The 13,068-nt window shown below is 37.5% G+C and overlaps 2 protein-coding genes across 3 annotated transcripts in view; one reads left to right on the top strand and one right to left on the bottom strand.

Annotated features, from left to right (window-relative positions):
- On the top strand, positions 1-6,058 carry LOC128220367 (uncharacterized). Its single transcript, XM_052928733.1, has 4 exons — positions 1-94; positions 777-1,019; positions 1,373-2,987; positions 3,196-6,058. Exons 2-4 carry the CDS (start codon positions 798-800, stop codon positions 4,401-4,403), a joined length of 3,045 nt encoding a protein of 1,014 aa, XP_052784693.1. The 5' UTR covers positions 1-94; positions 777-797; the 3' UTR covers positions 4,404-6,058.
- Positions 6,059-7,315: 1,257 nt separating this feature from the next.
- The window catches only part of LOC128219584 (activating signal cointegrator 1 complex subunit 1-like), a 7,656-nt gene continuing 1,903 nt past the window's right edge, over positions 7,316-13,068 (bottom strand). For both annotated transcript variants that reach the window (XM_052927409.1, XM_052927411.1), the window contains exons 3-9: positions 12,151-12,366; positions 11,531-11,709; positions 10,967-11,103; positions 10,312-10,425; positions 9,804-9,928; positions 9,317-9,393; positions 7,316-8,291 (exon numbers count right to left, since the gene is read on the bottom strand). In XM_052927409.1, coding sequence (XP_052783369.1) covers positions 8,175-8,291; positions 9,317-9,393; positions 9,804-9,928; positions 10,312-10,425; positions 10,967-11,103; positions 11,531-11,709; positions 12,151-12,366 — 965 coding nt within the window. In that variant the 3' untranslated portion in view covers positions 7,316-8,174. The remainder of the gene's footprint in view (positions 8,292-9,316; positions 9,394-9,803; positions 9,929-10,311; positions 10,426-10,966; positions 11,104-11,530; positions 11,710-12,150; positions 12,367-13,068) is intronic.

Raw genomic sequence — 13,068 nt, 5'->3', positions numbered from 1 at the left:
CAATGTTTCACTTTATCACGGCGGTAATAGTCGTTATTTTATTTGACCTGATCGAGGATTGCGCGTGATAATTAACTTGCAGGATTTGATAAAGGTGAGTTCAGTATATATAATATATTTGTTTTTTGTTTCATACCGTACAAACTGAACAAATGAATAAATGAGAACCTACTAGTTCAAAGAGTCGATTACAACAGAAACTCAACTCAACTTATTTTATAGAAGTCTGAAGCCACCAGTCTGAAAATAAACAAAACCAACATTTTCGACATAAAGCATAAATGAAAAGTACGTGAACTGATATGCAATTGTTTATGTTGTTGTTTGAGTCCATTCACAGAAAGTTTGGTTTAAAGCTGTTATGTAAGGTCTGTTATAAGCGCGTTCTTTCTTAATAAGGATCCAAAATAGTTAATAGTCATCATGGACCGTATTCATAAAGACTCTTAGTGAATACTTTTAACTTTCGTTAAAAAATTCCTAATTTTAACAACGATTTTTTTAAATACCCTCTACTTTTAATCAGACTTATTCATATGCATACATTGTTTACACCTTTTTCTTGCTTAGTTGTATATTTCGTTTGCATCAACTTAGAAAAAAAGGGCATTTTTTCATTAAGTTGACGATTGTCACTAAGATGTTTTACGTGTTCTGCCCCTGAAGTCAGGTATTCACATTCTATAGAAGTTCCTGTTGATTTGAATGTCATTGAACGTTTCAATATATCTTTACAATTTATCGAAATAATATAAGTAACTCCACCTTTTTTAAAGTCGGTCTACTGACACTTCCCAATGGCGATGTACGCTCAGCGACTATCGCGAAACGTGACCATACGGCCATCTTCCGCAGACCACCGAAATTCGGCGGCCATCCAGATGGAGCAATACCGAAAGTATTCAACCATCATTAAGGCCTTCCTGTCCGGCGTCACTTCCGATATTATGCGCATGCGTCTCACTCAAGAGGCGGACGCCCACTGCATGTCGGTAAAGAACTTCCTGGAAAAACACAAGGTACTGACCAAAATGTTTCGCTGTGCGCTTAGATTGAAACTAAAAGCCAAATCCTTGACAAATGCGTTTTCACCTAATTCATATTCTGGAGAAGTTTAAAAAATTGAATATTTGTTATCATGAACCTATGGACCGTGGTTTATTGATTCGTGGTATTATATGGCATATGATTTTTACCACAGCAGATTCCAAATGTTTATCATTTCACGCAAGCTACGAGCCGTTCAAAAATATGTTTTATTATGCAGCGATATGTTTACCAATATCTCAATCACGAATAACAGAACGTTGCGTATTTTACTTTATGTTCATTGCATATCAGCTAACACAACTTTTTGTGTGTGTTTTTTCAGTATAATATCCTGATAGCGCTTCCCGATATGAAGTGTCTGCTTCTGCTTGTTTTCCCGCCAAAAGAGCTCGCGCCAGATCTTGCCCAGTGGAGCACGAGATTACTTTGCTCAGTCCTTCGTGCTACAAACTGTTTGACGGTGCGTGAGCAGGATGACGTCATTATTCTGACCAAACTGTGCAAAAAATACTTCCGCCGGAAGTCGCAATGCACTGTGGGCACAATTACTAAAACGGGCACGCTGGCAAAGAGAGAGTGGTTCAAACTTTGCGCTGCAGTTCAACGATTAGTCGAAAATATCGACGATAAAGTCCTAATGAAACAAGTTCGACAGTTTATTTGCAGGGTGGAAATGGAAACCAGAACAACAGAAACGAGACGTGAGACGCAATGTAGACTGGAAGATCTCATTAAAGAAATGATTAAAGACGAACACCCCGATAAGAAACTGACCAAGGATAACTTAACTGACGAAGCCAAGCAGATTGTCAAGAGACAGCTTTCTAATGTAACGTACTCTTTTAAGAAGAGATCACACTCAACGTCAAGACCAAGGTCGGCTGTACCCAGGTTATCCACGGTTCTAGAATCAGATGAACCGCGTCATTATGGTCAAACAACGCGGGGAATCAAGGGCAGAGGAAGACCTCTGTCTGCTAAAGGAAGAATCTCGACTGAGAAAACAAATGATCGATCATTATATGACAGTATTTCCAAAGAAAGTATGAAGCAGAAACTCTCAAAAACCGCTATTCATATAGACACCAAAGCAGACACACATAAGCCTAAAGTGCTTGCAAAAAGACGAGAGGTGAAAGTTATGCGATTACCCACAAAGAGAATAACAGCTGAAGATATTTACACGAACAGCGTTCAACGCAGACCCATGTCAGCTTTCATTGGGAGAAAAAATAGTTTGGTGAAAAATCACGTTACCCAAAACGGAAGGCCTTCTTCAAGTAAAAGTTGCATAGGACGAACTCCTAGTCGCCGAGCTTCCATTAAAAGGGGTGGTTTTGAACATTTGAAAAACAAATCACGCCCTGTGACAAATCGCTCAGGTTTTACAAAAACATTACAATCAAATACTCATTGTGAAAAGAAACAAATAAATACGCGTACTGCTCCATCTTTGTCGCGAAAGCGACCTGTATCTGCGTTACCAAGATTGCAAAGTGGAACTGAATCGAGAAAAATCGGATCAGAAAGGACAAGACAACCGTTTACTGATAAATCGAAAGATAAAGACCGAGCATTAGCAAGATCCAGCAGCAACATGTTCGTTCCCTCGCCGGTTTGTAATACTGAGCATCGCACGGATGACTTGAGAAAAAGAGTTGATAAGAAAACCCTTCTTTCATCTGAACACGCAGATAAAGACAAGCCGAAGACTTTGATCGCGAAAGATCTGCCAGCCGGTAAAACTGACTTTTCTGATACAGTTGTAGAACGCTTTGGGAGCTTGTTATGGACAAAGAGTGCACCCAAGATGGACACGAAGACTCTTGATAAATTTCACTCTTTAGAAGACGTTAAAGACACAGAAGATGAGGTCAACACACCTGATTCCTTAGAATGGCAAATGTCGGAGACACCAAAGGCATCTATCAGTAAAGGTAAGAATGTCTCAGAAAGCTAATAGAGAGGGTTTATCGTGTATACATTTATTTACCGTTCAAATTATCAGCTAACCTTTTCCGTGATTGCATTTCTGTATTGAGTATTAAAGTGATTATAATACTTAGTGACACAGATATAATGAGAATATGAAAATATATATTATAACTTGTGTCCGATAATTGATATCCATTATGAAACTTTCAGAGTTTAAAGAGAACATAAAACAGATTGCAAACGAGGTACTGGTCCATCAGCAAGTTCATGAGGCAGTCAGAAACCCTTTGCTCCTAAACAAGAAGTTCGTCGATACACTTTTCACATTTCTCCATGAAAATCAAGTGACAAAGAAATTCCTTAGGTCCCAAACCACCGATCCACAGAAGTCTTGGAAACTGCCCAACGGGACAAGGGCACAGTTTTCATTTTATCTCGCCTTTATCTTCCGTCATATCGAGAGGAGGGAATCCGAACAAGTGCTTTATTTGGTTCAGAAAATGATGAACAGAATGCAATGTTCTCACAAAAGTTCCTCAAGACCAAAATCAAGCCAGTCGACGAAATCTTTGGATAAGAATAAACCTACACCGCTGCAAACGCCTGATGATATGGGCCAATTGAAATCAAAACACCCGGTGCGATCGCGGTCGAAATCACCTCCACTGACTCAAGGCAGTCGCAAAATTGCAAGACTCCGTGAAAAGCTGCTGCACTCGCGAGGACAAGGAAGGAAAAACTCGATTGCGAAAGAAATGAACGGGAATAAGTATGTTCGTCACAGGTCTCTTTCAAGTAGTAGAACAGCATCGAACGATACAAGAATCAGGATACAACGAAGATCCCGTTCAAAATCACCCGCAACAAGAGTTAAAATTCGAAATAGATCTGCTTCACCAAAAACCAGCAAACACACGGAAAGTGACAGGTCGGTATCACTTAAAACATCCGTTAATAACTCACAAAGTCTCAGGGCTAAACCAGAAAGACCAAATTCAGGCAGTCGGTCACTGTCACCACGCCCAAGCAGCAGTGAAAACGAAAACGTGTGGCTACGTAGCACATCTATCGCCGATGGAAGATGCTGGAAATGCGAACAGAAAGACACCGCCATGTCAATTTGTGTTAACTGGGGTAACCGACAACTCTGTGAGCTACTTTTGACGTATGGAGTTCCTTATAAAGAAGAACATCTAGTTGCTGCGGTCAAAGCAAACGATCTTGAAACTCTAAAGCATATCGTAGAGTACTTGCAGGACAACTTATATTTCGATCCTGAGAGTAAGGACGTAAAGGAGGCGCTCTACACTGCCAGAAAACACAGCATGCAGCGCATCGTGACATTCCTGGAGAAGAAAGGGGTCCGTGACAACAGGCTGGTTAATGCTGTCGCGTGTACCAGTTGCCTCATCAACTAAAGAAGTGTCGCGAGTATCAGCTGCTTTAACAACTAAAGAATTGCCGCGTGTCGTAGTTGCCCCATCAACTAAAGAAGTGTCGCAGTTGCCCTATCAACTAAAGAAGTGTCGCGAGTATCAGCTGCTTTAACAACTAAAGAATTGCCTCGTGTCGCAGTTGCCCTATCAACTAAAGAAGTGTCGCAGTTGCCCTATCAACTGAAGAAGTGTCGCGTGTCGCAGTTGCCCCATCAACTAAAGAAGTGTCGCAGTTGCCCCATCAACTAAAGAAGTGTCGCGTGTCGCAGTTGCTCTATCAACTAAAGAAGTGTCGCGTGTCGCAGTTGCTCTATCAACTAAAGAAGTGTCGCAGTTGCTCTATCAACTAAAGAAGTGTCGCAGTTGCTCTATCAACTAAAGAAGTGTCGCAGTTGCTCTATCAACTAAAGAAGTGTCGCAGTTGCTCTATCAACTAAAGAAGTGTCGCAGTTGCTCTTTCAACTAAAGAAGTGTCGCAGTTGCCCTATCAACTAAAGAAGTGTCGCAGTTGCCCTATCAACTAAAGAAGTGTCGCAGTTGCTCTATCAACTAAAGAAGTGTCGCAGTTGCTCTATCAACTAAAGAAGTGTCGCAGTTGCCCTATCAACTAAAGAAGTGTCGCAGTTGCTCTATCAACTAAAGAAGTGTCGCAGTTGCTCTATCAACTAAAGAAGTGTCGCAGTTGCCCTATCAACTAAAGAAGTGTCGCGAACAAACAAATCGGGGTCCAAAACAAACCCTAAATTAGTGTGTGACTTAAAACTATTCATTCTGGTGTTTTGTTGAATAATAGTTTAAGCCCGGAATTATAGATACTCTGGTTTTCCCAACCTAAACCTCCGGTACAAACAAAATTAAACCGTTGTAATATACACACGTTACTTCGGAAACAATAGAGTCATTGGACTGTTACATGAATTTCAATAGCTCGAAATTCACGTTTTATTTGTACAGGCATGGGAAAACCCAGTTATGTTAATTCCGGACTATATATATTAACTAAATATCTTAAGTATCGTTGTCTATTTTCTAGCAACATCTCGTTCACGCTGCAATGCATTCGTTTAGTATATGAATACAGTTAAAAACCATCTCTAATATATGTTTATACAAAACAATTCCGCTAATATGTATCGTGAAAATATTCGTTATATCAAAGGTCATATTTTATAATATTTGTATAAGCAAAAGGATCAACGTGGGTGTTATAAGAATAGATGTACATTTTCATTTTGGCTGATAAAGAATGGGATCATCTCCAAAATGATCATGTACTACAATAGCTCCCAAGTTAACAACAACCGTGGGATAATATGAAGCATCATGAACTCAGCTAGTACGTTTTATTAATGTGTCAAAATATTATAGACTTTTTTTCAATACTTGTTTCTGTTATTAAGAAACTGTTTTCTTTCTTATTCAGTTTTGTTCAAATGTGCATATACGTAGTTGTATAACATTATATATACTATTTCCAACAGATATTATTATTACGTACAATGCACATACACTCGTGTATTATTTACACACTATTTTATATTTACATACAAATGTAAGGCACCTTGATCTTGTAAATAAAATTAATATATATACATACAAATTGTCTCACAATCACCACATTGTCAACACAACAAATGCAATTAGGGGGTGGGACCGGGATTTGACTTGGGGGGGGGGAGGGTACCGCTAGAGAAGTTTCATGAACAAAAGTAGTTTGATAAAAATCGGATCTGGAAACAACTTAAGCTAGAGATTGCTTTTTCGAAAAAATAGTGGTCATCTACTGGTCAAACTGCGTACCAAGTATAAAGTTCCGTTGTCTAAGTATGAAGTTCCTGGGCCCATGCAATTTTTAATCATTTAGCAAAAAGCAGTGTGAAGTACGGACTGGTTATCAACAATTTGTTTTTCACCTTAAGGTCACTGTGACTTTGACCTACTGACTTCAAAATCAATAAGGGTCATCTACTAATCAAGACCAACTAGCAAACCAAGTATATGAACTTCCTGGGCGCAAACTTTCGTTAGTTATCTACCGCTCGCTATTTTACCTCAAGGTCACATTAACCTTTGACCTACTGTCCTGAAAATAAATAGGGGTCACATGCTAGTCATGCCCAACTGACACACAAGTATGAAGTTCCTGGGTGCAAGTTTTTTTTAGTTATAGAGCGGAGACCTATTGATACCAAAATTAATGGAGGTCATCAGCTCTACCGAGTATTAAGTTCGTTAATCTAGCGTTCGTTGGTTATTCACCGGAAAAAATCTGTTTTCACCTCAGGTCACCTTCACCTTTTGACCTACAGATCCCAAAATCATACTTAGTATGCCAGCTGGTCATGACTAGATTAACTGGAGTGCAAGTGTTCTAAAGTTACCAGCGAAAACCGTTTTTTTCATCTAAAGGTCACCGCGGCTTTGACATTCTGATCTCAAAATCAATAGGGGGCATCTACTTGTCATGACCAAAGAGCATACCAAGTATGAAGTTCCTGGGTGCAGGCGTTTATTAGTTTTTGAGCGGAAACCATCTTTTAGCTTTAGGTCACCGCCAACATATCGTTTTTCACCTGAAGGTTACCGCGACCTTTGACCTACTGATCTCAAAATTAATATAGGTCATGAACCATCTTGATAACCGGGTATAAAGTTCCTGGACGCAAAGGATTTATTGAGCAGTAACCGTTTTTTCACCCCCGAGGTCACAGCGACCTTGACATATGTGACATATGGACCGGCTGACTGACGGACAGGGCAAAATTAATATATAAATATAAGTTTGTCAAATGTTCATGTTAACACATGAGCATGTCTAAAGTATGTATTTATTACGCTAGATAAAGATTGAACCTTAAAACAACAGTTACCTCAAGTAAGATGTTGACATTTTTAGCATATTTATTCATTATAACAGCACATAACATAACACTCAATAATAACAATATGATTGGAACATGTTATTGTTAATTGTGTAAATATTTTAGATTTCTTTTTCAAAAGTTAAGCATATTTACCTAGTTTTAGGAGAGTTGTAGGAGGGTGCTACACCCTACCCTTTTTGGTAGCATGATTTTGCCCTCTTTTAAACCAGCATAGGCACCATTCTACCTTCTTAGTATTGAATGCTTAATCTCTAGTCAGACAGTTACTATGTATGTTATATGATTATAAATACATACACACTTAAAATATCTAGCAGTAAAAAGCTAACTCTACCACAAGAAAACACATTTCTATTTATTCTTGTCAAATTTATAATATTTAAATTCTTCACAGCCCCAAACAATATGCCCTTTTCACCCTGTCCATTTTTGCAGCACCCTGACCTTTTAATGACCTTGTTGAAACTCTAGTAATAAAATGGAAACTAGAGGGACCAGCCCAGTAGCAAAACAATTAACAAAGACAATGTTTAAAGGCACTCATTACCAACCATTGCTTTAGTTTTTCATCAATATTCTAGTTAAATGACAATAGCTATATGTGGTTGTCTCATGTATTAAATTTCAGTGCAACAATACATCAGTTTTGTCAGTACATGACCATGTAATTTTGCATTTTCTGATACGAGCAGTAATTAGGTAAGTTTGTTTCCACATGCAAAATTATTAATTCTGTTCGTAACGTTTTTTATCAAGATCCAAGTCCAAAAAAAATGGTTTGATATTCTTACAACATTTTAAAATATGCAGAAAGCACAAGATAAGAACCAGTCCAATTTTAATATCTGCACAGTTTATAATATGACAATCATTGAAGTTCTATGGATCCCGCACATGTGTAGTAGCCATCCTTGCCAACACTGTGTCTCTGTGAGATGTGGATATTCTTCACTTCATAGCCACCAAAGTCATACCCGCTAAACTTCTGTAAATATCACAAATGTTTACCAATGTGTTTGAAACATGTGACAGTACTATATGGTTGTTTATACATGTGGGTTATAAAATCCTTCAGACTTACATGTGTTCATGACTTTTACTAATGAAATATTTGTAGAAAATACATATAATATAAAGCTAAGATGATAGTTACTACGGTTATATAATAGCCCAATACAGTCAAGTAGTTACCCTATAATCAACTGGGATTTCAGTGCAAATTCATTGGCTCTAAAATGTTTTATAAACACAAATTTATAAGGAAGAAATTAGGTCGACACAAGAACAACATAAAATTACGCGAATGAATATGAGAAGGGTAAGTCTTTCAAAATTAACTATATTTAATCTGCATTGCAAAGTTAATGCCAGCAGTTACTGTTGCTGTTCTCAGTCAAAAAGGGACATAACTTGACCGTTATATATGCCAGAGTCTTGCTATACATGGGTATATTCTATTTGGCAACATGCGGACCAAGTTTCATTTGAATCTCTTTAACTGTTTTTCAGTACAGGCCAAGCTTAAAGCAAGAGATAACTTGAACTACAACATCACCTAGGCAATCACAAACTTTTAATCTTTAAAACACAGACAAAGATTTTATCAGTGAAAAACAGACAAGCATTTGTTCTATAAAAAAGAATAGCTTAAGGGCTTAAAGTTGCACTCCCACAGATTGAACGTGATTTTTTTTTTTTTTTTTGTCTAGGAATGAGACAATTTGTGTGAAAAGGCATGGAAACCAGTGATATAAGACTGCTGACAAAAAATCAGAATGCAGATTTTCATATTGAAGTTAATTTTTTTATGTTTTACGCAATTTTCTTAAACCGTTTTTAGCCATAAAACATTAATTTTCGAATGGAAATATGAAAATCTGAGATCTGATCTTCTGTCAGCAGTCTTATATCACTGGTTTTCAGATATCTACTCAAATTGGTTGGTTCCAAGACAAAAAACAAAAAAGTTGTCAAAGCGGATAATCTGTGAGAGTGCAGCTGGTTTCTGACCTGCAGTGTACGTGTGGCATTAAACGATTCCCTCTCCTTTCTGCCCCTGTCTTGTTGTTTATAAGGCTCTGTGGTTCCTGGAAGCACAATAATATTTATTTCCTAAAGGAACAATTAGTAAATCTTAACAATGCATTGCAAGCAAACGCTCATCACTTGTGCTCCGTTTATCGATATGAACATAACCTAACACAATCAAATTATCTGAAAACTGCTGAATAGATGAATACATGTATGGACTTAGAGGGTGAAACTAATTGAGATGAAATCTTTTACTATGTCTTAAAACGCAATAAAACAAGGCAGTCGAAGCCAATGTGAAGTGGGCTGTATCTACTGATCTTAACTATGACACCGAATAGGATAAGAGTGAAAACAATAAAGATGACAACTACTATTATAACTTATAATGCCATAAAACAATGCAGTGATTATTTTTACAAAAGAAGCCAATTAAATGTGCAGATGGATGTATTAAAGTACGCACCCGTGGGGTCTTTCCTGAAGATGGTGTTCATGACTGTCACATGGAGTTTCACCCTGTCGTGGTCACGCTGCAACAGGCCTGACGTCTCAAACCGATCAACCAGTCGGTCGGCTATACTCTGTAGTCTGAAAATACTTGTCACATTCTTACATCTAGATTATCCATACACTGTAGAGTAAGTAGTCTGCTTAGCATTTTCTACCAAGGCGTTTCTGGTATGATTCCCAGCATGAGCATATCATGTGAGTCTGCTTTGTGATTACCAAGCTGAACAAGTGGGTTTCCTCCGGGTACTCAGGTTTTCCCCACGACACAAGATCACACTCTAAATATAATGTTGAAATAATCTGTTTCAAAATATTTGCAAAATAAATAAGTTTAAAATGAAATAGAATAATCAAATTGTACAATAAATTAACAGTGGAACAAAGTTAATGAAATCTAACCATCTAATCTAATCTACACTTATGTTCATATCCCCTAATTATTAAATGTAATCATAACATACCTGTCAGAAGGGTCGTCTATTTTAGCATACATTACGTCGACCTCTGAGGGATCATCATTCATATACTCCAGTCCAGATAACTTCAGGTTTAATGGTTTGCCCTTCAATATTGGCCTGAAACAGAAATATTTATACTGCACCTATCAAAGATTTTTCCCCAGGGGTTAGTGATGGGCATATTGGGGACTGAAGACTTTTGGGGGGGGGGGGGATACATGAACGGTAGGTTTTGGCAGGCCAGTGTGAGAGCACTGCCTGGGAAATAGACTTGACTTTATTTCTAAAGGAATTTTGATAACTAGAACAACTATGACCCTAGGGTTTTGACAAAATACCATACCCCAGCCACAGGGTTAGGTTTTGAGCCACTGCTCCTCCTTTCGGGCAAAACATTGATAGGTGCATAAAAATAACAGACACATGTTCCTTTTTGCATTTCTTGTTAGGCATGGTTATATTACATAAATGTATGTATAACATCATATATAACACATTTTGCATCTTCATTTACATAACTGAGGCAGACACTTTCATTTTCCTGATATTGAGTAAAGGAATTCAAATCTAATCTTGCACCATCCTAACTTGATTGTTTTTGTTGTGTTGAAATATTGCAACAATATAAGGACCAAGAAAAATCATAAAGTACACTCACATTATCAGTTCATGTTGGCATTCCTGCAGTAGTTGTCCCGCCTTGGTCACTTCCTCGTTATTAAGCAATACCAGGCAGCCAATGGTCAGGTGCAGTTTTGTTGGAGTCTGGAATATGCTAGCATCAACCCCTGGGTCCTAGTAGACATACAGAGAAATGAAGTATTTGTTATCGACTAGGTGGACATTTCATCAAGAACCATAGGAGTGATTTCATACCTACAAACGATTTTTTAACTAGTAGTGATTTTTTAACTAGTAGCAATTTTGTATCTAGGAGCGATTTTGTACCTTCTTATCACAAAATCACTCCTACGATACTGAATGAAATAGCCCCTAGATTAATATTTATCTAGAATTTAACCAGTCACATTTTAGCCATTTAGCTATTTCACATAACAAATTTCCAACATACATATTGGTAAATTTAACACAGAAATCTTTAAAGGGTAAACATTTCCTCTCATAAAAAGATTATAGAAGACAACCGACTATCCCCAATTGCAGCTCAGACCACAGATTAATTGCAATTCCATATATACATCTATAGCAAAGACTAGCTTACCCCATCACATTCACGAAGAACATCATTCTTAAAATCTACGAGACTGTCCTGCAGTGTCTGTGTGTTGAATGGCACAGAAAGAAAGTGGGTGAACGGGGTTTTCTGGCGCCCTGAATCCAGCAGAACCTCGATACGCGTCTTCGCTGACGTCACTCCTTGCTTGTCATGGCCCTGGATTACTGCAGAAAAGTATTTTTTATTTATAGCATAAATGATTCTTAATTTTACACATGTATTTACAAAAACTGATAAAAAAAAAGAAATTCTGTTTGTAATTCTAATTGTTTAGATTTGTGACTAATCACATTCTACCAAACGTCTGAAACACTCTTCATTGTATCAATGTTTTATAAATGAGTTAATGCCATATAAGAGAGCTCCTTTTGAAGAAAATGCCTGATCATGTTTTTACAATATCTACGGTACCAGCACTGTTGTATAAATGCATCATTATTCTTTGAATAATATGAGATTCTATTTTTTTCCTGAAAGTGATAGGCACAAACATGTATAATACCCCCATCAAAACTTCCCAGGAATTAAAACAACCTATCACATTGTTATTTTATATGTACGTATGATAGAGCTTTTATTAAAAACATAAATGAACAAAAATCTACCAATATCGCCCTCCTGTCCTTGCCTAGGTATTCTTATTTTTGTTCTCGTCTCAACCTCCAATCGCTGTTTTGTTTCCCCCTTGCGCCCAATTATAAACTTGAACAGACCACTGGGTGCTTGGACCACAGTCTTGTAGCCGTCTGATGTCTCTTCAAGACAAGCTTGGTCAAGGGCACAAGTCTCATCTGAGTAGGCAGACTGGTCAGGAATAAAGTCTGAAATAAGTATGTTTTTATATTTCATTCAGACTTAGACACTTATCCAACTAATTGATTATATTTAGGTATCATGACTGTATTGATGGCTCTCATAATTTCATCATACTTAATACTTAATACAGAGAAAATAATAAGAAAGTGACATGTGCTTGTTGGACCCAGCACAACATCCAAAATGAAACCTTATCATCTATGAAAGTTTAAAGCAAATCATTTGTTTTTTTTACAATACCAGTAAATGTACTCTATATAAGAAAAAAAGGGGCCATCATTCTGGTAACAATGGACACAGCTCAAATCATCTCTCTCTGGTCATCCGCACTTGATACATCATCAACATTTAAGCAAAACATCCAAAAAGTATAAGAGGAGTTGAACACACAAGAATTTTCACTATATTCCATACAGGGAAAGAAGTAATACCGGGCTCTAATTCTGATACAAATGGACACAACACACAACCCCTTCCTTTAGCACATGACATCTGATCACCTGTTATCCTACCTGGTGGTATAAGAGTTCAACTCAGACTCACCAGACTGTTCACTGCTGGTTTCTCCATTAAAAGAATGAAGTAAAAAGGGCCATAATTTTCAATATGAACACAACACAAAATCCTTCCCTTACATGATACTTGAGCATCTGTGGAGCAAATGGTGAACCCAAAACAATACTTGTCACTATACTGTATATAAAGAA

The sequence above is a fragment of the Mya arenaria genome, chromosome 15 (genome assembly GCF_026914265.1).
Source record: "Mya arenaria isolate MELC-2E11 chromosome 15, ASM2691426v1".
Lineage (NCBI taxonomy): Eukaryota > Metazoa > Mollusca > Bivalvia > Myida > Myidae > Mya > Mya arenaria.
This window is presented reverse-complemented; position numbering and strand designations above follow the sequence as displayed.